This window comes from Bos mutus, chromosome 8, assembly GCF_027580195.1.
Source record: "Bos mutus isolate GX-2022 chromosome 8, NWIPB_WYAK_1.1, whole genome shotgun sequence".
In the NCBI taxonomy this organism is placed as follows: domain Eukaryota; kingdom Metazoa; phylum Chordata; class Mammalia; order Artiodactyla; family Bovidae; genus Bos; species Bos mutus.
In genome coordinates this window covers 14,001,084-14,026,665 of record NC_091624.1, presented here as the reverse complement: position 1 = coordinate 14,026,665, position 25,582 = coordinate 14,001,084, and the positions used below count along the sequence as shown (strand labels likewise).

The 25,582-nt window shown below is 47.1% G+C and overlaps 1 protein-coding gene across 5 annotated transcripts in view; it reads right to left on the bottom strand.

Moving 5' to 3' along the window:
- The window catches only part of PTPN3 (protein tyrosine phosphatase non-receptor type 3), a 165,935-nt gene that overhangs the window by 18,832 nt on the left and 121,521 nt on the right, over positions 1–25,582 (bottom strand). For 3 of the 5 annotated variants that reach the window (XM_070375135.1, XM_070375138.1, XM_070375137.1), the window contains 7 exons: positions 23,075–23,251; positions 16,620–16,715; positions 13,932–14,118; positions 13,688–13,762; positions 12,361–12,417; positions 11,188–11,344; positions 8,575–8,735 (listed from right to left, as the gene is read on the bottom strand). In XM_070375135.1, the coding sequence (XP_070231236.1) occupies positions 8,575–8,735; positions 11,188–11,344; positions 12,361–12,417; positions 13,688–13,762; positions 13,932–14,118; positions 16,620–16,715; positions 23,075–23,251 (910 nt within the window). The remainder of the gene's footprint in view (positions 1–8,574; positions 8,736–11,187; positions 11,345–12,360; positions 12,418–13,687; positions 13,763–13,931; positions 14,119–16,619; positions 16,716–23,074; positions 23,252–25,582) is intronic. The other 2 variants (XM_070375136.1, XM_070375139.1) reach the window with 2 other exon arrangements.

Sequence of the window (25,582 nt, the reverse complement as noted above, 5' to 3'; positions counted from 1 at the left end):
ACACTCATTTTTATGCCTGCCTTGCCAAGGTTAATACTGAATGTTCTTCCCACTGGATTGCTTCAGTCCTATTCACACACTTAGTTTCTGAAGGAGTTAGCAGTTGGTTTTCAAGTTCTTTTAATTTACTGACTCTTCTCCAGACTTTGTAAGTTGTGTGGCAGGCTGGGTGTGAACACACCGCCCAGAGGAAGAGGTCCAGACTGGACAGTGATGTGTTAGAAACACAGGTACGGCTTTCTGGAAGAATCAGGGATGGGAGAAAATGAGCTGAAGACTATTAGGCAGAACTCGAGACACGGCTCTTTCAAGAACTACTCGTTGGAAAGACACAGTTTGTTTTGTTCATTCTTGGGCTAAAGGTATTCGAAGCAGGCAAGAACTGCCAGTTGTTAAGATCCCCTCAATTCTGCCCTAGAATGAGAGCAATCAGGAGGCTGAGGAAGGTCATAGGCAGGGAGGGTTGTAAGACCACTTAGTTTTATTAAAATCTTAATTTTTATGTCCTCAAGTGCTTTGTTCTCATCACTGCTACTGCTACTGCTAAGTCACGTCAGTTGTGTCCGACTCTGAGCGACCCCAGAGATGGCAGCCCACCAGGCTCCCGTCCCTGGGATTCTCCAGGCAAGAACACCACAGTGGGTTGCCATTTCCTTCTCCAGTGCATGAAAGTGAAAAGTGAAAGTGAAATCGCTATCAGAGTGTAATTCTATGTGTTAGCTGCTCAGTCATGTCTGACTCTTTGCAATCCCATGGACTGTAGCCCGCCAGGCTCCTCTGTCCATGGAATTCTCCAGGCAAGAGTACTGTGGTGGATTGCCATTCCCTTCTCCAGGGCTCTTCCTGACCCAGGGATCAAAGCTGAGGATCCTGTACTGCAGGCAGATTCTTTACCATGTGAGCCACCAGGGTCTAGCTCTGAGTAGCTGTGAAACCAAGGGTGAATTATAAGAAGATCAGCTGAGAGGGTTTGCTCTGGGACAGCTGTATTTCAAGTACAGCTTTAAATACAGTATCACTGGGTCTGGCCTTCAAAGACAGAAAACTGAACACTGGGAGCTGGAGCAGACCAGCATGGTTTGCGTGGGCTGGATAAGATATCAGTTTTCCAGTTTAAACATTTCTCCTTTGAAAAGATCATCTCAAAGCAGAGAGAGAGGACATCAGGAGACGACACTGATCTCCTCGGACTTCTGGTCCAACCAAAGATATGAAACCTGCTCACACCCCTCAGATAAAGGCCTTGGACACCCACTTGGCTCCAACCAGCACATGCTGGCAAGGCTGGGCACAGTGGAAGCAAGCACCCCATCAACTGTACCACCAGACCAAGAGGGAATTCCTATTGGAATTCCTGAAGGCTGACAACCCAAGGAGGAGGAAGAAAAAAAGAAAAGACCAAAAAGTGAAGGGAGTTGAAGGGACAATGGGCAAGGAGAGCAAACGGTGGAAAGAGACTCCCTTTCATGCCCTTGGCGATGACCCACGGTCCAATGCAGGGCAAAGACTTTCAAGACAGTCATATACTGTGCTTTCTGTACCAAGCACTAAACTGCGGTCTCCATGAAAGCAGGCAACTTGCTTGTTCCATTAAAGCCCTAGGCCAGCGTGGTCAATAAAAATGTGTAGTGTGGCAGAATGATGGGATCTGCTGGTCTGAACAACAGAGCAGGATGAGAGGTGGCTTAGAGGCAGGTAACTAGGCTAAGAGTAGCCCCTTTTCATGAAGGCCTTGAGAGGTTATTCTCCACTTTGCAGACATAAGAACAATTCCCCGCTCATCAACAGCTCACCCACATTGGGGACTTTCATCTTTCCTGTACCTGACCCAGTCAGAGGGCCAGGACACTGCCTTGGGGGGACTCAAGAATCTCTCCCTACCTTCCTATACAGGTTTGCCGAAATGAACTGACACTGTGGCTGGCAATCTGGGGAACTTTTGAGAGTGCTACTTCAGATCCCAGTCCCAAATGCAGGTCCCAGTGCTAGCAGACTCAAGCATTCTTATAAGATTCTTATTCTTTCACAGGGAAATCCTTGGCAATGAGCTGGGGTGGCAACTCCTTTAAATGGGTCCCTGGCATTTGAAAGGTAAAGGCTACACATGTGTTCATTCCAAAGCCCACAGTCTGCTCCTTGTATTCCATAAATGTTATACTTGATAACGTTTGCCTTTCCTAAAACAAAAATCTGAAAAATCAAAAAAAAGCTTTTTGGTGTGAGCGTCAATCTTGAAGGTACACCTACATATGTTAAGTCTTCAGCTGTTTTTGTCCTTCCAAATCAACTTTACAATGATCATAGCAACCAGTAAGTAGTAAGTCACATGCTTTGACAGTAATGGATGTTTCTTCTAACGGATGATGTAGGAGCAGGTTCAGGAAAAACAGTGGTCAGAAGAGATAAAAAGATGGCATCTGGTTTTGGTAAATAGGGAAGATGCTGAGGTGGGAGGGGCAGGGGTCTCCAAGCCTGGCATGACCTTTGATGGAGCTCTGTAGACACTCCTCCAACTCATCAGTCCTGGGAGGCGAGAGGACAGATGTTGCTCATTTTCTATTAATTGCATCCCACAAATCTCCAAAGAGGTTGCACGGCCACTGGGTGAGGATGGGCACGAGGGACCTCCGTGTGCTGGGAAGTTGGTTCTCAAAGGACAGTTCGCATCATCACTCAGCTCTTATCCAGGGTTGACTGTACTGAATGCATTCCCCCTCCCTTGCCTACACAGAAAGCTCAACTCGGGAAAAAGCATGAAATGAACCACAGGTTACTCAGGAAGGAATGACCCTGGGGCAGGGCCAATGAGTTCCTTAGAGGAGAGCGTCCTGGAGGTGGTAACGGATTTGGGCCTTGTGAACCCCAAGTCTGGGCTCCTTTACGTGAGAGACAGAGGAATGCCGTACCTCGGCCGAACACAGCATTGAGGCAGTTTGAGGCTGGTGATCAACGCTGGCAAATGGGTCACGAGGAATGGCTCACACTGTGTGGCTCCTGAAGACAAGAGCTCCCATTGGAGGCTGGGTGGAGAACTGGGTCACACCTGGTGAGTTCTGACAATAGGCTTTCAACACAGATGCTAATCCCAGCTCTATCTCTGACGGGCAGGGTGGCACTGGGAGAGTCCTGCAGCCACTGAGCCTTGTTCTTGCCACTTACAAAAGGAGTGATTTGAATAATTCTGCCCCTATCTGTCTCACAGAACTGCTGAGAGAGTCAACTGGGACAACATATGTGAGACGCACTTGGTGGATTCCAAAGTGCTATAGAAACGCTAATTATTAAGTGTGATTTTACTACAGCTGGAACCAAATGCTTTCTGGAACACATTTGTAATTGTTTACTGAAAGCCACGGGAGGGACAGGGCATTCCATTAATGAAAAATGCTTCCAAGCAAGCTGTTCTGAAAACCAGCCTGTTATCATCGCAAAAGGGATTCCATCCACAGCCGAGATCCCCCAGGGCAGGTCCTCTGTGCCGGGGAGAGGGTGGCTTGGGCCCCTGCTAGGAACCAGGCCCTGCCTCTTGCTCTCCGACACAGCCTCCAACAGTCAAGCTGCCACCTGCCGAAGGCACTGGAAGAGCAGAAGGTGGGGAAACAGAATAGCCAAGACTCTGGAGTCAGACAGCGCTGGGTTCCACTTCTTGTATGGATGGGGCCAGTTCTTTAGACTTTATTTATAAATGATAATAGTTGTTACTTTTTATTGCACTCTGACCATGTGGCAGACAACACATTAAGTATTTATCTCCTCTTAACCCTTACAACTAGCCCATGACAGTTTCAGGTGAACATTGAAGGGACTCAGGCATACATATACATGTTTCCATTCTCCCCCAAACTCCCCTCCCATCCAGGCTGCCACATAACCTTGAGCAGAGTTCCATGTGCTATTCAGTAGGTCCTTGTTGGTTATCCCTTTTAGACATGGCAGTGTGTACCTGTCCATTCCAAACGGCTGAGTCCCTTCACTGTTCACCTGAAACTATCACAACATTGTTAATCGGCTATTCCTCAAGAAAACAACCAGCCATGAAATACCCAATTTACAGATGGGGAAGTAGAGGCCACAGAGGTTAAGGGTCATGCCTGAGGTCACACAGGAAGCAAGTGGTAGAGTCAAGATTTAAAGTCTTCTCAACTCCACGTGGCTGGATGGCATTTCAGATCTTTCTTAGCTCTGATGTCATGCTATTCTAACAACTCTCATGTGGAAACAGCAGTTATATAAGGAGATTCCCAGGGGGCTCAGTGGTACTGTGAATCTGCCTGCCCACGCAGGAACACTGGTTTGGTCCCTGGGTCAGGAAGATTCTCTGGAAGAGGAAATGGCAACCCACTCTAGTATTCCTGCCTGGGATATCCCACGGACAGAGGAGCCTGGCGGGTTACAGTCCATGGGGGTCGCAGAGTCAGACACGACTGAGCAATTGAGTACACGTGCATATAACTACATGAAGGTTCTATAGTTGTTAAGAGAACAAGTTGAGTTGAGCCTGCCTGGGTTCCAATCAGGCTGTGCCATTTACTGTGAGAGAACCTCTCCAAGACTCTGATCCTTCATTTATACAAATTTGTATACAACAGTGATAATGACAGCACATACACGGGCTTCTGGGAGAGGATGTCTATAACGCCCTTGGCACATGGTAAAGGCACATCCAGGGCACCTTTCGCCTTCCTCTGGTATCCCCCTCCTTCGCACACGGTAAAGGCACATCCAGGGCACCTTTCGCCTTCCTCTGGCATCCCCCTCCTTCGGCAGTTGTGTAAGACATCTTCCCCCACCTAGAGCAGTGGTTGTTGAGTTTCACAGTCTAGGATTCCTTAGTGGGCAATGTGGAGAGACTCAAAGTCCGGGCTCCATGGATCCCACTAGCTCCATCAAAGAGCAGCTCTGCTGTTATTTGTTCCACATTTCGGAGTGTGGAAAAAATTAATTTATTTAAAAAGAGGGTTTTCCTACTTAATTTCTAGGAAATGTTTTGATTAAATGAATGAAATGTGTACATACAAGAAAAAAAATTCTATGTTCTCCATTTCTTATTTCTTCTGTAGTCCAATTATAGGCTCTAAAGGCAGGACTTAGGTGGGACAGTGGTTCTGGTATGATCTTTACTCTCCCATCCTCAGGATCAGCTTGTGCATCAAAGCCTCCTGGTGAACTTATCAAGAACCAGTACCCAGGTGCCCTCCCAGTATGGCTGATTTGAGTAGCTGTGGGCTGAGGCTGTTTAACCATCTCCTCAGGTGATATCCGGTGGCTCAGAGGGTAAAGTGTCTGCCTACAATGCGGGAGACCTGGGTTCAATCCCTGGGCCGGGAAGATCTCCTGGAGAAGGAAATGGCAACCCACTCCAGTACTCTTGCCTGGAAAATCCCATGGACAGAGGAGCCTGGTAGGCTATAGTCCATGGGGTCGCAAAGAGTCGGACACGACTGAGCGACTTCACTTCACTTCACAGGTGATATCCACACAGGTGGTCAGGGTGTCACCCTGTGAGAAATACTATTCAAAACCACAGGGAGGCAGGCGGATACTTCTTGCTAAAGCATTTTTTTAATCTTCCTAATGAATTTCAATGAACATTACTGCTCAAGGAAAACCTCTTAGGGGAGTCTCACACGGAAAACACGAAAGGGAGAAGGGATTTTCTGGAGCACCGTTGAAGACCAGGCGCCATCTTTTTCCTCACCGAGAGCCCACAGCGCCTCCTTGTGGGCAGTCTGATCAAAGAGACCTGGTTCAGCCTGGGCGAAGAGCTTCCATCACCTGGAGACATCTCCCAGGATTCTTGAGTGCCGGTCACCCCAGGGAGGATTGTTTGCCTACCTGACTGAGCCTATGAGCTTAGTCTGCGACCATCCTGGGATACCCTCCCCTCCACACTTAATCCTATCCACCCTCTATTAATACTACATCTTATCCTAGAGGGCCTCCTGGAAACCTCTCACCTCCAGTTCTTACAGAACATACATTCTGTGGAATGAAACCTTGGTCTTCAGCTGCTTCTGGGACTCATGATACATTCCCACCAATATACCAAAATTAAGACTGTAAGCTTCTTGGGGCCAGAAATCCCCCTTCTCCTTCCCTGAATGTGTTCCTGATCTAGCATCTGGCACATGATAAATATCTAATACACACTCGCTGGATGAATGAACGGACGACTCCAAAGTGCCATTCCCCTTTGACGTTTCCTTCCAATTCCCTGCTGATAGAATAAAACTGATATGTTCTGGCTTTCAAGTGCTCCTTGTTTTAAGTGTTTTAATACATGTTTAAAGCTGAGTCGCTTTGCCGTGCACATGAAACTATTACAACTATTAATTGGCTAAACTTCAATATAAAATTAAAAGTTAAAAAAAAATCAGACACATCACCCCCCACCCCCACCCAAAAACCTGAGTTTTAGTGTTTAAAATGTATGTCTCAGTTTTGAGGTTTTTTCAGTGCAAAAAGTCTACAATTTTTTTTCTCTTAAAAGTCTTAAGCCTACCTGGCCTCCTGCAGGCCACTGGAAAAAAGTTTTTATCTTTGTATTAATAGATATTTAGTATATATTCATCAATTCTATCTTGAAATGCTGGACTGGAAGAAGCACAAGCTGGAATCAAGATTGCCGGGAGAAATATCAATAACCTCAGATATGCAGATGACACCACCCTATGGCAGAAAGTGAAGAGGAACTAAAAAGCCTCTTGATGAAAGTTAAAGTGGAGAGTGAAAAAGTTGGCTTAAAGCTCAACATTCAGAAAATGAAGATCATGGCATCCAGTCCCATCATTTCATGGGAAATAGATGGGGAAACAGTGGAAACAGTGTCAGACTTTATTTTTGGGGGCTCCAAAATCACTGCAGATGGTGACTGCAGCCATGAAATTAAAAGACGCTTACTCCTTGGAAGGAAAGTTATGACCAACCTAGATAGCATATTGAAAAGCAGAGACATTACTTTGCCAACAAAGGTCTGTCTAGTCAAGGCTATGGTTTTTCCTGTGGTCATGTATGGATGTGAGAGTTGGACTGTGAAGAAGGCTGAGCGTCGAAGAATTGGTGCTTTTGAACTGTGGTGTTGGAGAAGACTCTTGAGAGTCCCTTGGACTGCAAGGAGATCCAACCAGTCCATTCTGAAGGAGATCAGCCCTGGGTGTTCTTTGGAAGGAACGATGCTAAAGCTGAAACTCCAGTACTTTGGCCACTTCATGCGAAGAGTTGACTCATTGGAAAAGACTGTGATGCTGGGAGGGATTACGGGCAAGAGGAGAAGGGGACAACAGAGGATGAGATGGCTGGATGGCATCACTGACTCGAAGGATGTGAGTCTGAGTGAACTCTGGGAGTTGGTGATGGACAGGGAGGCCTGCCATGCTGCGATTCATGGGGTCGCAAAGAATGGGACACGACTGAGCGACTGAACTGAACTGAATCTTACTATTCCTACCCTTTTATCCTGATTTCAACTTATTTTTTGTCTATGTTATCTGTCAAGGCTGTTAAGTTCAACATTCCCTATTGATTTTTTGGGTAGGGTCAATTCACCTTTCACTTGTGGGTTTTACTTTCTACTGTTATTCAATACACATTGCTCTAATAATGTATTTTATTTACATTCTTTTCCCCTGTTATAAAATAAACCTCTCTCTCACTCAAAACTGTGCTTTGCATCTTTCTTGTTTGATATTCACATTACTTATGCTTTCCTAAATCAATATGCAATCATAAACATTTGACAAATTCCCTAGTTTTGCTTCTGTGACTCTTCCCTTTATATGGCTTTCCAATAAACAATGCAGTGCAGACTTCGGCTTTTGAATCTGACCTGAGACTTTGCTAATTTATGAATCCAGACTGTGTATGCTGTCATTAATCATGATCAACTGTCTTCCATCGGCCTGTTTTATGCTTTCTCTGTTCGCTTCTGTTATCTTTAACTGCATGAACTACTCTGTCTTCTCCCACTTTGAAAAAATGTGGAAAATAAATACGTTCTATTTATATTCTGTTAGTGGTCAGTAAAACTGACTTGAAAACCGAGCCTCCTTGAGTCCTACTTTATTTTGCAGTCTCTGTGTGTGCCTTTGTCAACAGCCTCAATCCCATGAGCAGAGGTGTCTCCTGGGGAGGGAAGACAGGGTCTGACTTTGATCCCCACTCGTGTCCCCGAGGTTCTGGGGGACTTGAGAAACCCAGCCCCTGCGCCCTCATGGGATGGTTTCAAGTGCTCCAAATTACAGCGTGCCTGGTGGGGTCAGGGCCTGGCTCCTCCGTCAGCCCTCTGCACTCGCCCACGCTGCCTCTCCACCACCTTCGACTGTGAGTGTTCTGAGCTTTTGTGTTGGCAGCTAAACATGCTCAGAGTCCCACCTCCTCAGTTTCTGACACATTTCTCCATGACTACTGATCGTTACTAGAACAGGAAGGGGAGTCAGAGTTCAGGGATGGGCCATGGCCCCCAGCCACACCGCCCCGGCTTTCTCCCGGAGGCCCTGAGCCCCTCAGGGTCCCTCGATGAGTCTGGCCGACTGGTGATGACTTGGGCAGCCCACCGAGACCCCAGGGGTCTCTTACCTCAAACTGGATCAGCACCGTCCCACTTTCGAGGCCCTTCTTTAGCTGCTCCATGGACCCCTCCAGCGTGTCCCCCGTCTCTGGACACACGGGGAAGATGGCCTCAGGGAAGAGCTGGTTCAGTTCATCTTCAGATTTGATATCGGCAAACGAATGGACGGCTGCAGTGGACAAGAAAGGGTGAGTCAGGGTTGCCCAGCCATGCGCGGGGGATCGGTTTCCTCCCCCTCAAATTACACTTGTGACACCTGAATGCAGACGGTTTAAAACATCTTATTAAATGATTAAGCACATGGTAATCATTTTCACCAAAGATACTACTTCCCGTTGAATGATTCAATATGTGCTAATTATACAAAATGACATACTAATTTTTCTGGTTAGCCTTAAATGATGGTGTTTAGGACTCAAGAGGCTTTTGTCAGAGGTAAGAGGAAGGGAACACATGTCATTGAAGAGAACACATCTTCTCCCTTTGCTTTCTCCAACCTGATTATTCCCTTACCCATGCTATTCTTTTCCTTCTCAGGTTCCTTTCATTAGTGCCCTTCAAACAGGCATTTTCCCAGGAAGCTGGTATGGGGTCTGGCGCTGCCCACACCCCTGTCCCACAGAGCTTGGTCAGTTCATCTCTAACTCAAGGCTCTTGTTAGGTGGGAGGCTCTGGAGTAGACATCTCTTAGTTTCTTCTTCAGAATTCTCCCTTCACGTTAGACTTAATATGGGTAAAAACCAACAGAGCACCTCTTCCTCCCCACCATGCACACCACTTCCCCAGCCTCACGTGCCTCTTTCTGTCCACCATCACTTCAAACTTTGGGATCATCTCTGAATGGCCCCTTTCGACCCAGAAAGAGAAGTCACTCCCTTACTCCAGAGCCTTCAGTGACTCTCTACTGTCTTCAAGGTAAAAGAGAAGAAACAACTTTTATATCTTGCCACACAGTTGAACTGAATCCTCACAGCGCTGACCAGTATTCCCACCTTATTTAGTTATTTATTCCCACTTTACAGGCTCACAGGAAAAAGAGTTGTCCAAGGTGACCCAGCCTGTCAGGGTGGGACCCGGGGATTCAGTCTACACGTCTGACCCTAAAGGGCACATTAGTTTCATTGATCACAGAAGCTCAGATTCTTTACTGATTTTCATGGGTTCTGTAACTCTCTCTGTTACTACTATTTTTTTATTTAAATGTTTATTTTAAAAATGAACTTATCATGACAGCTATAGGAAATCAGCGGCACTGCTCCTGCAACTCCACTAGTCTACAAACATCTCTGTTCCTCACCTCAAACAGGTGCCAGCCCCTTGCCATGGGTCGGTGGAGGATGCCCACCCAGGGCCTGGCCAGAGCGCTCGGAGGCCACTTCCCCTCCCCCTCCCCCAAGGCCCTGCCCCTTATCAGCCAGCTGGCACTTCACGTGATGGACAGGCTTGCTTCCAGTTGCTGGGTTCCTTCCTTCTCTACCATCACGTGGCCTTATGGGACTCACAGCAACTTACTTAACCTCTCTGCGACTGTTATCCTTGTTCGGGGATAAGAATACCAACCTTATGAGATCATCGTAAGAATGGAAGAGGGTAATTACGCAAAGCAACTAACACCATGCGGGCACGCCACTCGAGCTGCACAGACATCGGCCACTGTCACTAGTGACACCTACTGTGTGCCCAGGGTGGAGCTGGGTTTGGTGGAGATGGGTGGTGGGAGGAGCTGGGGTGGGGGCTGGAGAGATTCGGGAGGACCTCACAGAGGAGGTGGGATGAGCGCTGGCACTGGGAGTTTTAGTGGGAACAAAGACGACAGGTATGTGGGGGGTGTGGGCTGTGCCGATGACTATGAGTCCAGACGGAGATGCAGGGCCAGGGCCCGAGGCATGTGCTTCATTTACCTTCCGTGTCTGAAAGCTGGGAAGGAGGATTCAAGGACTGGGCTTCCTGCTTTATAACAACAACACTAATAGTAGCCGTAGTCAACAGAGGATGCCCTTCCGACACCCACACAGAACTGGGCAGCATCTCCGATGCTTTCCAGTATGAGCTTCATTGTATCTTCACAGGGATCCCAGGAGGTAGCGACTATGTCATCCTCATTTACATTAGAGGAAACTGAAACATAGATTGGGTAAGAAATCTGCTCAAGGTCCCGGAACCCAGGAGGAGGCAGAGTTAGAACAGCCTTGAGGCAGCCAGGCTCAGGCCCCATTCTGCTAAAGCCTCTCCAACGAAACCAAATGCACATGAATGAAATATAACCCGATCCTTTGAGAAAGGGTTGAAAATGCAAATGAAGGCAGAGGCAGGCAGCTAAGAGGGGTGTGTGGAGGGGGCTAAGACGGACCTGCGAGGAACAGGGGACAGGAGTGTCATGTCTTGTATTGAAAGTGGGGGTGGGGGGTGCTGCCTACCTGCAGAGGACTGGTCATGAGGGATGCGGCCCTGTGGGGCCACATCTCCACATTTTCAAGTGAGAAGTCAGCCAGCGGGTTGTTTCCCATCAGGGGAAAGTTCTTGATTTTCTGATGCTGGCTACGAGCACAACATCTTGAAACCAAGGAACGGGCCCGAGAAGGCCCTCTTCGCTAAGGCTCCTCTCCCTCGGGGGCTGTTACCTTTCCTCCTGATCACCAGGGCCAGCTCCCGCGTGTGCGACTCCCGGCTGGCTTTGATGAACATCACCACTTGGTCATGGGTGTGTTCTGAGATGTCCCGGCCGTTGATTAGCACGATTTGATCCCCTTCATTCAGCTTAGGAATGCAGGTGTCTGCCTGCACGCAGGGGAAGAGCGAGTTTCTTTTGTTACCATAATATAATCCTCAAGAGGAGAACCTGGTGCTTTCTGAGCCTGGACACTGGAGACCGCGACCAAGTTCTGCTTTTCTCCCCCTGGCATTACCGCCTTTATTTTTATTACAGCCACTGCTATGTTGACATGGTAGCTAGTGGTGGGATTTTAAAGAAGTGCTGCTCAGAACCTACATTACGAATGAAAACATTTCAGAATAAAGTGAAAAAGAGTACTGAGGCCATTTCTCTATGGCAGCCAAGCTTCACTTATTACTGTAATGTCAGAATGACTCTAATACCTCTAACTTCTGTTTTTCTAGGTGTTTTGTTAGAAAATGATTTGTCAGCTAAAAGCAAGTATATAGCTATCTTGTGATGGAGAAAGCCTTTGCAAGCATAACCCCCAAGGCACAAACCGTTATGGACAAGAAGCCGTGCAACTGATTGATAGGCTTCTTAATTCATAGAGGCCATAAAGAGTAAGAAAATGTAAAGCACAAGCTTAAAGACAACTTAAGAGTAAAACCCCCAAATGGGTCCCTTTCTTAGGAGGTACAGGGACTCTTTGGTGCTCAATGCTTAAAAAAAACCAAATCATCTCCTAGATGCCTAGAGGCCCAAGACCCACGAGCCCACTTACAGCTTGTAGAATAGTGAACTCTATGCCCCAGTTGCCTTCCTGTGAGCAGGACTCCTACACTTTAATGTGCCTCCCAGCCACCTGGGGATCTGGTTAAAAATGCAGATTCTGGTCCAGATGGTCTGGGGTGGGGTACGAGAATCTGCATTTCTAGTAAGCTTCCCAAGGGATGCTGGTGCTGCAGCCTCGGGGGTCACACTGAGCAGCAAGCTTCTGGAAAATGCTTTCTTCCTATCTCTATGCATGCGCTGACACACACTCTATGCTGCCAGTAAAAAAGAAACAGGACACAGAAATAGAAATCTGTTACATTTACGGGAAAATGGATTTGGGAAATTACAGAATACATGTACTTACAGGTGACTCTGGGTTTATCCTTGACACCACGAGAGGCATCTTTTGATCCACTCCTCCCTGTAAACGTATACATTAAAAACCACTTGAGTTGTTCACAGCACCAAAGACATGCAGGTATCTCTGACACAAAGGGAGGGCTCAACTTTGACTTAAATGTATTCTACTCCCAAGGGCTGGTACCTTTTAGAATGATAAAGTTCCAGAGGCTATGGGTCTAGTGGGTCAACCAGAAGGCCACTCAGAAGCCTCCCAGTGCCATCCCCACCATCCATGGACTAAAGATGCATTCTGAAGCAGGCTCCTTTCAAAAAATGCAAACATCCTCAGGAAAAAGACTCTAAAAGCCCAGCCCATAAGCACTGCTGGGAGAGGAGCTTACGCTGGAGGGGAGGAGCTGTGTAAAGGTCCCAGACTGTGAGGGCTTCTGACCTCTGAGAACTGGCTGTCAGCGGGGCTGCTGGGCTATCAGAAAGGAGTTTGATGGCAGTTGCGGGGTGCGCAGCGAAGATCACCTGCCCTCACTCTGCTCTAAAGCTGATAAACCTTTTCTGGGAAGGGCCAGATATTACTTTTTGTGGCTTGTGGGACAGAGGGCACTCTAGCACCTCTGCCATTGAAATGCCAAAGGAGACATAAACCATTTGTAAATGAATGGGGTGTCTGTGTTCCAATAAAACTTTATTTGTAAGAACAGATGGGATTGGGCCCGTAGGTCATAGTTTGCAGAGCTGGCCTAGAGGGAAACAGAGGAGGTTATGGCCCTGCACCTGAATCCCTGTTCTCTCTTAGCAGTGCTGAGGGGTTCCCATCTCTCCGAGCCTTGTGTTCAGTCAGTCGTGTCCAACTCTTTGCGACTCCATGGACTGATGCTCGCCAGGCTCCTCTATCCATGGGATTCTCCAGGCAGGAGTACTGGAGTGGGTTGCCATTTCGTCCTACAGGGGATCTTCCTGATCCAGGAATTGAACCTGCATCTCTTGTATGTCCTGCATTGGCAGGCGGATTCTTTACCACTAGCACCGCCTGGGAAGCCCCTTAGTGTGCATCTATAAAATGTTTCAAAATTCACCACTTAATAAAAGGACTCAATAAGGGGATATGAACAATCCCCTTTATATCCTCAATAAGGGGATATAAACAAGTACATAGAGTAGGCACTTGGTATGAGGCAACTCCTATGGCCCCATTGAAAAGCTCCCAATTCTGAAGGCCAAGCCAATTTTCCTACACAGCCTTAGGTCTATGGCACATTTGTAATGGAAGTTTAAAAGTCATCTAAAGAATGCTTCAGAGCATCACACGTCCTTATAAATTACACACAATGTACCTTTAGATTAAATCCAAATTTCCCATCTTCATCTGGCGTGATGCGGATCAAGACTAAGTAGCCGTCACCATCATTCTGGAAAATGTCAGAAAATCGTCAATTACGTTACTTCTTTCTCCAGTGATTGGTGATAACCTAATTCCTTTGAGTCCTAACCACTTAACTGCCCAAGAGGCAGCCCCACACAGGAAGCCCGGCTGGCTTGGCCCGCTTTGGCCACAGCACCTGAGCCCCGCCCCCCCACCTTGTCACAGTAGTACTGGCTGGAGTCCTCGGCGGAGCCCCCTTTGGTCACCCTGTGGAAGTCCTCTAGGAACTGCTGGTCGACGCCATCTGGGGAGCAGGAGCCTGGAGCATTTGAAGATGGAGACACAGAACTGGATGACTTCTGGGTCAGGCAGCTTTGTGCTGGGCTGTTCTCGGATATACTCCTTCATCGTGGGGGAGGAGGAGATATTTTAATAACTGGATTAATATTTTATCAGAGCACACAATACTGACTGCTGGAGCCTGGCATCTCATGGCTGTCACCAATCCTTAGAACTTTTAGAGGGGCTCTGAAGGTCAAGCCCAGGGCTCGTGCACACCCAGAGTCTACTGGCTGCCCACACCCCCAGCTGGCCTCAATAGCATCAGCTTTTAGTTTTGGGGTAAAGGGGAAGGAGGGCAGGGCAGTACCAAGAACTGCTGACAACTCAGCAGCTTTAGAAGGGTAACAAGGGAGCTGTGCCCAGCTACTCTGGTGCTTAATTATTTAAGCTCACTCAGATGTGTGGGTCTCCACTGTTGAAAGTTTTTCCTTCCATCTCATTCCTGCTCATAACTCTGCTTCACAGGACAGTTTGCTACCCAGAGGAAATGGGACTGACTCTGCACATTCACGACAATTTATATCAATCCGAGTTTACATTATTCACCTGTGACATCCACTCATCGCTTCCGCTGAGATCATAGGTTTTATTTTTCTCTAATATAGGTCCTTCTGTACCTTGGAGCTGCACAGTCCAATATGGCAGCCACCAGTCACAAGTGGCTATTTAAAGAAGTGAAGATTAGAAAATTCCTCAGCTGTGCCAGTCACATTTCAAAAATGCCCAACAGCCACGTGTGGCTAGAAGCTCCTGCACTGGACAAGACCAGTCACAGAAGACTTCCACCACTGCAGGAAGTTCTACTGGATGATGCTGTCTTTGAGAAGTGTCAAAGACCTCTAGGGTCATCTGTTCCATTCCCATGTCACAGATGAAGAAACCGGTTAAGAGGCACTGAGTAACTTGCCCCAGGTCACACAGCTTTCTCCTCACCCGCCGGGAGTCTGATGAACATGAGTCCCTGAGCACCTCTCCCCTCTCCCAGCCACTGGATCTGCTCCTAAGACCATCCTCCCCAACCTCTCAGGGCTGCAAGGATGAACACTGCGTAGCGCACACAACTCCTCTGCATCATGCACACCCACACTAGACTCCTTCCAGGGCCACAGATTGAGCAAAAGATGCCTTCAAAACACCTACAGAATATGGGGCTGTCCTCACGTTGCACAGACTCCTGCACATTCTGACCTCACTTCAGGTTAGTGATGGGAAAGGTGAGCAGACAAAGACAGTGAGACAGACAGACGACAGTCACTGCTGCCTCTTACTAAACCTGTATTTCAGGTCCTTTTCCAGGGTTTTTTTTTCCATTAATGGAGTACCTCTCTGTTTCCCAGAAAGTTTAAATTAGCTTACTTTAAATATAAAATCTGTATTGTTTTACTCATATAAAGTGATTCACAATCACAATTCATCTGAATACAAAATTTCAGTGACAGAGCAGTGTAGAAATAGAGCTATTTGCAAGAGAAGAGCTTGAACTTAAGGTGCTCAAATTGCCGGTTAAGGGGTATTATGGATGGGAAAGCATTTCAGAGCGAGGAGATTTTGGACTTAAAGCTGTGTACTAGTGGGATGTTTTCAGGCTGAAAATAAATGACTTTAGATAACAGGAAACTAAAAAAAAAATTCTCCTCAAGTAGGCAACTTTTCTGTTTTCATGTTTCTAAGAGCACCTCCTAGTGGCAGAAAGGGAGACATGACGCTACTAAACAAGATAAAACCCAAAGGATTCAGGAAACGCTATTTCCAGCTAGGCGTGGAACTGAACCTCTAACATGAAGCTGCCGACAGCATTCATACTTCACGTATTTGGAAGAATCTGGAGATGAGAGTGATGGAAACGGTGACGACATGCAAACAGAAGAGCAAGGCGACACAGCAGAAGAGGTCAGGCTTCTCAGTAAAGTGTGATGTATTTTTGTATTCATCATATCTAACTTCTAAATTCTGAATTTTGAAATATGTCATATAGAATTTAGATAACATTCTATAAGGTTTTAAAGTATTTTTCTTTTTCAGTATAATGGTCTATCCAAAACAACCCATGGTACTAAAAATAACATATTCAAAGTCATTATGTCCCCAATCCTATTTTCTAAGTATGGGCGGAGATGTTACTTTTAGATGGTAATTTATTAAACATGACAATATTCTTTTTGGCTGAGCCACCACGTACAGACGTTCCCTGCAGGCTGCAGTAACGTTCGGCTCAGCGGGGAAGATGGACAGACAGATGGCGAGGAGGACATCAAATGATGAGACGCAACGAGAAGGTGGCAGCTGGACGCAGCACAGGGATGCCACGAGTGAGAACCCCAGGCTGAGCAGCCGTCCTCCCCTCTTGGGGCAGGACGTGAGGTGTGACTGACCGAGAGACAAGGGGGTCCACCGAGGCTTAGAGGGCAACTGTGAAAGGGGCCGAGAAAGGCAGGGAGAGAGACCGGCAGCAAGCAGTTTGTCCCAGAGTCAGGAGAAGGGGCAGCCAGAGCAGTTGGGGACGGACTGGCCACCCCCAGCTCCCGGAGGAGAAAGGGGCAGAGACAGACAGACGGACTGACCGGCAGACAAACGGGTGCTCGCCCTCAGAAGCCGATGCTTCAGAACTGTAAACGCAGTAGGCATCGGAAACAAAAGCCAGGACAGAGTTCATTTCTCTGAAGAGAAGCAAGGTTAAAGAAAAAGTTAAAATGGCAAGATTTACCACGTGATATTTTCTATACCACTCTTTCCTAAACTTTAGGAAATTCCAAAGACCACCCCCCACCGCCCCCAAACCTGTCAGCCAAGCCAAGCTGTGCTCCCACCAAGGGTTTCACAGTTCTCACTGGGGGCGCCTGAGAGGAGGCGCTGGCTCTGGTGGGTGACAGAGTGGGAGCTGTTCCGCATGGCATTTCTCTCCCAAGTCTATGGGCTTCTCAAGCTTGGGAGAGACCCTAGTCCTCTGTCTGTTCCTCCCCAAGGGCACTTAACACGTAGCCAGCTAATCTACATGGATCCTGATGTAAGGCGCACTGAGTAACAGAAAGTGTCTCCGTAGTTCGGGTGTTTGTGATGTGGAGACACTGTTTTATTTCTGCAATACACGCCAAGGGCCCAAGATCAAAACTTCACGTAAGAAGTAGCAGAGGTGGCGGAGGGAAAACGGGTCAGAAATGCTGCTTTCTGAGCTCTGTCTCATCACTAATGGAGTCACAGGTCATCCATCGTCCCCAGGCTGCCCCCCTGGTCATTGTGATACCTCAATAACAAGAAAGCACTGGGTATATTTTGGTCAGTTTGTGCTTGAATTTTCTGAGAATTTCTCACCCACATACACCCTGCAGCAGCACCTACCACAGAGAACTGCTAACGGAGGACAGTTAACCAAAACCTGTCGCAGTAAATCTGTGTGAGTCCTTGGTGTGCAGATCAGACGCTGTGTCTCATGTGATGTGCGGACCTGCCAGGAAGTGGCAGAGGAGACACCCATTATGAAAACTTGGGAGCTTGTCTGGGCATTACCCAAGGGCTGCATCCAGTTTCATGTGACCATGTGTCTGTCTGTCCATCTATCCACATAGTCACTGTATATCTAAGTGCCAGATATCATGCCAGGTCTGGGGGAAGGAGAGGTGAACAGGGTACTATTTCTGCTCTCCAAGAGCTCACTATCTGTTTTAAGGTACAGCGATAAGTCAAATATTATCATCACACTCTAAGGGAGATGCTCAGATGTCTGGGGAGGCCAGGAGAGACTCCACAGAAGAGGGGGCAGAGACAAACTAGTAGCAGTTTAGACAGGTAGTCAGGAGGGAAGAAGAAAGTATTTTAGATAAAACTCTAATTTAAAAAAAAGCAAATCTGCAGCATTTGCAGAGGCATGAAACTTTGAAAAAGCACAGAAAAGAAAAGTAGGGGAGTGATGTGCTCGGGATTGAATTTCAGGAAGATAAGCCTATTACCCTTGTTGAAACTCCAATACTTTGGCCATCTGATGCGAAGAGCTGACTCATTTGAAAAGACCCTGATGCTGGGAAAGATTGAGGGCAGGAGGAGAAGGGGACAACAGAGGATGAGATGATTGGATGGCATCACCAACTCAATGGACATGAGTTTGGGTAAACTCCAGAAGTTGGTGACAGACAGGGAAGCCTGGCATGCTGCAGTCCATGGGGTTGCAAAGAGTTGGACACGACTGAGCAACTGAACTGAGCCCTTGTTAAGGATGGTCTGGAAGGAGGAGGAGAGACCAAAGACAGGAGGATACTTAGAACACTGCTGCAAGCATCCCTTTGAGAGATGATGGCAGTTATACATGGGCAAGGCGATGGGGAGGATGGTGAAGGGGTCCATGTCAAGAGATGTTTGCAGGAGAGAAACTACGGGTGAGGAACTGGATGATGCAGGAGCAAGAGAAGTTGTTGAGGATGCCTGACGTTCCAACAGGTACCAAGAGGGTGGTTCTTGAACACGGCCTCACCAAGACACAGGAGCAGCCGCAGGCTGGACAGAAGATGATGAGTTGAGGCTGGGCCAGGCTGGGTTTAAAGTAGTCATCAGACGTCCACATGCAAGCGGCCTGAGACCAAGAGAAGGGCAGGCAAGGTGCAGGGAAAATGAAAACAAAACTCCTGAGAAACCCTGTCACTGGCTGGTCTCCTGCGGGGAGACACAGTCTGGAAACCAGGCTGTCCAAGACAGCAGGCTGCCCCATGGCAGGAGAGCTGCCCGTCACTGGCTGGGTGACCAGGTGACAGGGCAGAGGGAATTCCTACCCCTGGTGGTGCAGCGGAAGAAGGGGATACCTAGAGTTTCTTCCAATGCACAGACACTATTTTAAAACATTTTAAAAAACAGTGGTGAAATACACATGAAGTTTACCATCTTAACCATTTTCAGTACACTTCACGCTACAGATCAGTGTATTCACATGGCTGTACGTACAGAAGTTTGGAAATAAAAGCCGACAGCTGCCCCGTGTCCCCAGAACAAGGCAGGCTCTGGAGAAGGAAATGAGAAAATGGCCAAGACATCATGGGGGCTGAAAAGTTCTTCAAACACAACCCTCATCTGCCCTCAAAGTTGTTTTCCTCCAGCTTTCTGCTCCGCAAAGTCGTTTTCTCCTCTGGGGCACTCCCCTTCCTTTTTTTTTTTTTTTTTAAATTTCTTCCCTGGGTGGCAGGTTGTTTTTGTTTTTGGTAACTTCCTTCTCTGCAGATTCTGGCCTTGGCTCTGAAGCAAGGCAAGGAACACAGAATGGCTGAGGGGTAACAAGAGGACCGCCTGCTCGGGCACAAAGCAAACTGCCAAGGACTCGTAACTATAATCATAAACTTTGCCGCGCTGCTATAAATACGCCACAAACCACAGTGACTCATCTGCAAGGACAATGTTCAGAGAGTCGGAGCTATGCCTCTGGGTTGAGAGCCAAAGTTGAATCACTCTCTTCTTCTTTCTCTCCTTCTTCCTCTTGTTTACATGGGTACAGAACACTGCACGTCATCCTTCTTTCAAAAGGAACTCTCCTTGCTGTCTGTATTCATCTGATATCTCTGACAGGATATTTCTTCTTGCCTCTTAACACGCCAATTTGCTATATAAAACATGTTCAATGCTTCTTAAACATTTTGCAAATACTGCAGCCGACCCTGGGAGTCCGTGGATTCAGCTAATTGTGGATCAAATTAAATCCAGAGTTATGAAGGATCAGGGCTTCCCTGGTGGCTCAGGGAATCCTGAGAGAATTTGCTTGCAATGCAGGAAATCTGGATTCTATCCCTAGGCTGGGAAGATCCCCTGGAAGGGGGAATGGCTACTGACTCCAGTATTCTTGCCTGGAGAATTCCATGGACAGAGGAGCCTGGCGGGCTACAGTCCACGGGGTCACAAAGCGTAGAACATGACTGAGCGACTAACACTAACACACATGAAGGACCAACCATACTTCACCATTTTACGAGAGATTTGGGTGTCCATGGATATTGTACCTTTGAGGGTCCTAGAATCAATCCCCCTGAGGTACTTTGGGATGACTGTACTCACTGAAAAGACCACCACAGTTTTTTCACCAAGTACAGACCAGCCTTCCCTTCCTGCTTTGGGCAATGGAGGACCAATGGAGGCCTGCTGCCTCTGAAAGCTCAGCAGAAGGTGGCTTCCTGCCAGTGGGACGGGGTCCCCTACCTATGTGACGTGCTAGGGGCTGAACTTGTTTCAACTGTTCATCCCACTTGCAAAGTATAGCTGCTAACTGGACTCGGTGAGCTGTCTACTGTGGCTCACCTGGCAAAGCCATGGCGAGGTAGGCTGCCTCTGAATCACCATTATTTGCTACTTTTAATGGTTCACTGCAAAACAGTGTCCCAGGATGATACACCTTCCTAGGTCTCACAAAGGAGTTTCAGGAAGAATTGATGGGTGAGCAGGGCCAGGAATTACTTAAACCAAACAGGGCTTGAGGAAGTCAATTTTCAATGGAGTTTTAATAAACTTAAATTCAAACAGCCACGTGTGTGTGGCTGTCCTGGCCTGTGAAGGTCTGGATGCTCTGTAATTCCATGGTGGGGTCACAGACCGCACTTAGGAAGATCTGAGGTAGGACCTGTAATCAGGCTTCTCAGAAACCGCTGTTTTCCTAAACTCTCTTCTCCTTTCATCAAACGGACCGAGCCCCACAGTGTGCTGATGAAGGTTGATAAGGTGCTATTTGCTCAGGTGGCCTGAGGTCCCTGAAAGCAAAGACTTGTCTACTTCACCTTCACGTTCCCTCAAGGAGCAGCCAAGGGTATAGAAAGTGCACTCAGGACTCAGCAACGAGTAGAGCCCTTTAAGACGTCCACGTACCCACAATGAGCAGAGGACATCCATGTACTCGTGGACAGAATCCATCTCTTGTCCACCTGCCACCCTGGAAGTGTGCTATATCTGTGTCGTCCCATTTGGTAGCCTCTATCTACATGTTGGAGATCCAACCAGTCCATTCTGAAGGAGATCAGCCCTGGGATTTCTTTGGAAGGAATGATGCTAAAGCTGAAACTCCAGTACTTTGGCCACCTCATGCGAAGAGTTGACTCATTGGAAAAGACTCTGATGCTGGGAGGGATTAGGGGCAGGAGGAGAAGGGGACAACAGAGGATGAGATGGCTGGATGGCATCACTGACTCGATGGACGTGAGTCTGAGTGAACTCCGGGAGTTGGTGATGGACAGGGAGGCCTGGCATGCTGCGATTCATGGGGTTGCAGGGAGTCGGACACGACTGAGCGACTGATCTGATCTGATCTGATCTACAGGTGGTCCAGAGCACTCGAGATGATGTTTGTGTGACTGAGGAACTGAACTTACATTTTATTTTATATTCAATAATTTCAATCTGAATAACCACACATGACTAGAGGCTACTGTACTGGACAGTGCAATTCCATGATGGGACTGCAAACCACAACAGGGGGGTCTGACACGGAGGAAGGTGTGACTGGGCATCTCAGAGCCCTCAGTCAGCTCCTAAACCTCCTCCTCCCTTCACCAAAGCGACATAGCCCCTGACAGGCTCATACTGGCTCAAGTCATGCTCGCCTGGGCTCCTGCCTTGTGGGACATGCACAACCACTGTGCCCCACAGAGGAACTCACACCCTTCCACTGTAGCCTCAACGGCGCTGTAAATTGGAGCAAGAGTTAGCGATCATTTCAACAGAAGCATCATCCAAGCTCAGGTCACAAGGAAATAATGACCAGAGGATTATTCAGCCAGAGGTGTTAAGAACACAGATAAGCTGGAAACCATGTTTGCTGCGGTCAGCGACAACAGAGAGAGAGCAATCTCACACTTAAGTGTGAAGTGAGATCCGTGATTCACCTGCGATGCCGAGAGAATGGTCAGGATGCATTTAAGGCTTTAATCCTAGGAGTTAGAGTGGTAAAAATTTACAGATTAACCGAAGTGCGTTCTTTTAATCCTCTGCTGTCAGGGGAGGCATCGTATGTTTCTACATTTTGGGCACAGCATGGGGCTAAACAGAATGGATACCCAATGACCATGGTTGACTTCCTAAAAAAAAAAAAAATGATCCATGCCCATCACACTTTGTCATTTATGATCTGTGTCTTGTTCCCTTCAAAAAATGATTTGAGAGAGCTTACTCTAAAATGTGCAGACATGGTAGAACAGTGAATTCATTAAGACCAGAGAAAAAATAAGACTCATTAATAAGACAGAGAAGAAAGCTTAAGGACTATGTCAGAAATCTGGGCTCTGCGAAGCTAATGCAACGGAGTCTGACATGCAGCTCTGAGCTCCTTGCTAGTCAAGCGAACAGGGAACAAGTAAATCAGATATTATCTTACTGAATAATAAAAGGACTCAAGGCAGTATTTTAGGAGAGACATATTTTTTCCTGATCTTGAAATGTGAAGGGAGTTTGTCACAAAAGAAAAAAAAAGGACTATGGGGACATAAAAGAATTTGATGCAAACTGTCCTTGACAAAAATTTAACAAAGAAAATCCGAGATGCTGAGATGTTCTCTGCGCGTGTTTTTTTTTTTCCTTTATTCTAAATATTCATTAAAAACCAAAGCGAACAAATGCCCTGAGGACAGACTGTGGATCTGAGAAGGTTTTCTGTGGGCAGAGAGAAATGAGCACACTTTCAAGGGTGGGGAATCTTGCAGCGGACGAAGGCTGACAATCTAGAGACATACTGCTCTAGTCAACATGCCCTCAACCTCTGGTGTATGGAATGGTTTAAACTGAGTTTTGCTCATCAACTGGAGAAAACACCATTCAGGAGAGCTAACGGGTGTGTGGACGGTAGGTTGCTGTCACTGACAAAAAAGCAGGGCGAGCTAATGACCCCAGGCACACAGCTCTTGGGGGAAGGGAGTGGACTGATGTTCTCAGCCTGGCAGAGAGCACCCCAGGGAGCTGGCTGCTGGCTCTAGCCTCTGCCTCCTCTTAAATGGCCATGGGGCCTGTGCAAATTCCTCAACAGCCCCAACCAAGGGACACAGGAAAGACAGGAGCACAAGTTTCTTACTCTCGGTGCGGGCTTCGGTTCTGAGAGACCTCGGAATCACTGTCTTTAGGGGACAGGGAGCCCTTGTAGGTGTAGAACACATCTTCAGTCTCAGTGATGTATGTCATCTCGTTGGCAAGGTTGTCTGCAGAAGAGTGCCGTGGCTTTCGGATCTCGTGCCGGAGCCGAGGACTTCGCCTGGTGGGGAAAGGTGCAGAGCGAAGCGCTGAAAGCAGATTCTACTTCAGGGTTCTATCAGACATCAGTGATCTAACCTCTGTGCCCTGACCGTCCCAAGGGTGGCTTTGCTGATGCTGCTGGAATTTAAGAGCCGGTTAACCGCCTTACTATACCAGAATCCAACCAGGGGCTGCGTGGTCCCAGAGACTCTGAGCCCAGTGGTACGGCCCCTCAACTTTATAAACTGGCAGATAAGACTGGTTTGTGCCCTTTGGGAAGCTGTTGAGTGTTGGTTTAGAGGGAGTTATTCTTCCAAGAGCACTTAAGGTAGGTCTCAATGCATAAGGAGGCCAAATTGGCTGCTCATCAGACAATTTTTCTGATTCATTTGTGCAGTATAAATAGAAGGTTCAGAAGCTAAAGTAAGGTGTTTTTTGGGGGGGCAAAATTTGAACCTTCTTCCAACTATATCCCCTAATGTCAATTTCACTTGATCCAAGATGAAATGTTTGCTTTTCAAGATAGATCTACGTGGCATTGAAAGTGAAAGTGCTAGTTGCTCAGTTGTGTCCACCTCCTTGCAACCGCATGGACTGAATTAGCGCCGCTCTGTCCTTCCAATAGCAGCAGTAGCTGTGCGCCGTGAGGCAAGTCACTCTACCTCTCTGAGCCTCAGCTGTACCCATCTGGCTCCTGACAATGAAGCAAATGAGGCAATGTTCTCAGGATGCCTGGGGTGACACCTGGGGCAGCACCGAGGCACTAGCGGCTCCTGTGATCGGCAGCTCTAGGCGGCTGAACTTTCTTAAATTTCATTGTCCTTGCTTTTTCATCTTGCCCTTCCTTTTTGACCACTTCTCCTTGGGGCTGTCAGGGCCTCCACTTTTGCAATCCCTTTGGGCCTGGAGGATCAATACACGGTGCCCAAAGCTGAGCAGAAAGGCTCGTGACTCCTCCGGAGAGGACCTATAAATAGCAGTGAGAGCCAAAGCCCGCTGTTTTCCTGAATGTTGTCCTGGCCTCTGCTGCTAAGAGACTTGCAGACAAATTAAGCTGCTACTTTATAGAACACATGGACCACTATAGGATGAGTGCTACATTTCAGGAACCAAGAATCCATCTACTCGGTCATGTTATAACTTTCCACCACTAAACACCATCACCATTCCTGCCCAGAGGATCTGGCCCCAGCGGAGTCTCCTTTCCCAGCAGTCCTGCACAGCCACTCCCTTTCTGCCTGCCTGGTAGAATGTTTCTTAGTCTTGGTAGATCACTCCTTAAGAATTTATAGGTGCACCCTATCAGGAAATGAACAGAAAGCCATAATCCTATTTTAGGGCAGAGTTGAGCCAAGGTTTCCAGCTTGGTTCCCCCCTCCCCCCATAACATCTGGCTGTTTTGGAGGCATTTAAAAAATGGCCTGATGTCTCTAAGGAACATTATACTAACAATAACAACAATAATAATAAAATAATAAAAATAACTAACAATAACAACAATTCTACCTGATCCTTTCTGTATAGCTTACAAAGCACTTGTACATTGTTAGTTCATTCAACCCCTTTACAGATGGAAAGACTGAGACCAGAGAGATAAACAAATTTGTTAATGAACAGAAGAGCCAAAATCTGAGTTCAGGTGTTCCAGCTGCAAGCCCAGTGCCCTTACCCACTTCACCAAACTGCCAATTCCCTCCTTTTAAGCCAAGTCCATCAACTTAGAAGTTGGCAGGCTACTTTCCAATGAGCATTTGCTACTGTTGCTGAGGGTCACACATCCTCTGTCAGTTGTATTACATACCTTTACCATGTTTTCTCAAAGTTTATTTTGTTGGCTATTAATGGGAAACATGAGATTAAATAAAAGTTAAACATGCTTCTTTATCACAGAACTTCTCAAAACCTGAATATACTAATGCATACTACAATTTCAAGAGGGGCACTTCAGTAGGCTGCAGTGCTCCAATTTATTTAGACCAAATAACTTTTTAAAAAAGAACATCCCAGGGACTTCCCGAGTGGTCTGGTGGTGGGGTGCAGGTTTGATTCCTGGCTGGGGAACTAAGATCCCACATGCCTTACGGCCAAAAAAACCCAAAACATAAAACAGTAGCAACGTTGTAACAAGTTTGAAAGACTTAAAAAAAGTATATATATATATATATATAAAAAAATAACATCCAAACATCATACACTAAAAAAAATGTCTAGCTATACTTGTGCATCTCATAAAAACAGTTACTTCTGCAATAGTCAAATATGCAAATATAAACTCTCATCATAGACCATCTATAGTTAGGTTTTTATTTTTACTTAGTTTTTAAAAGAAATAAAGTGTTTACTGGTGGAC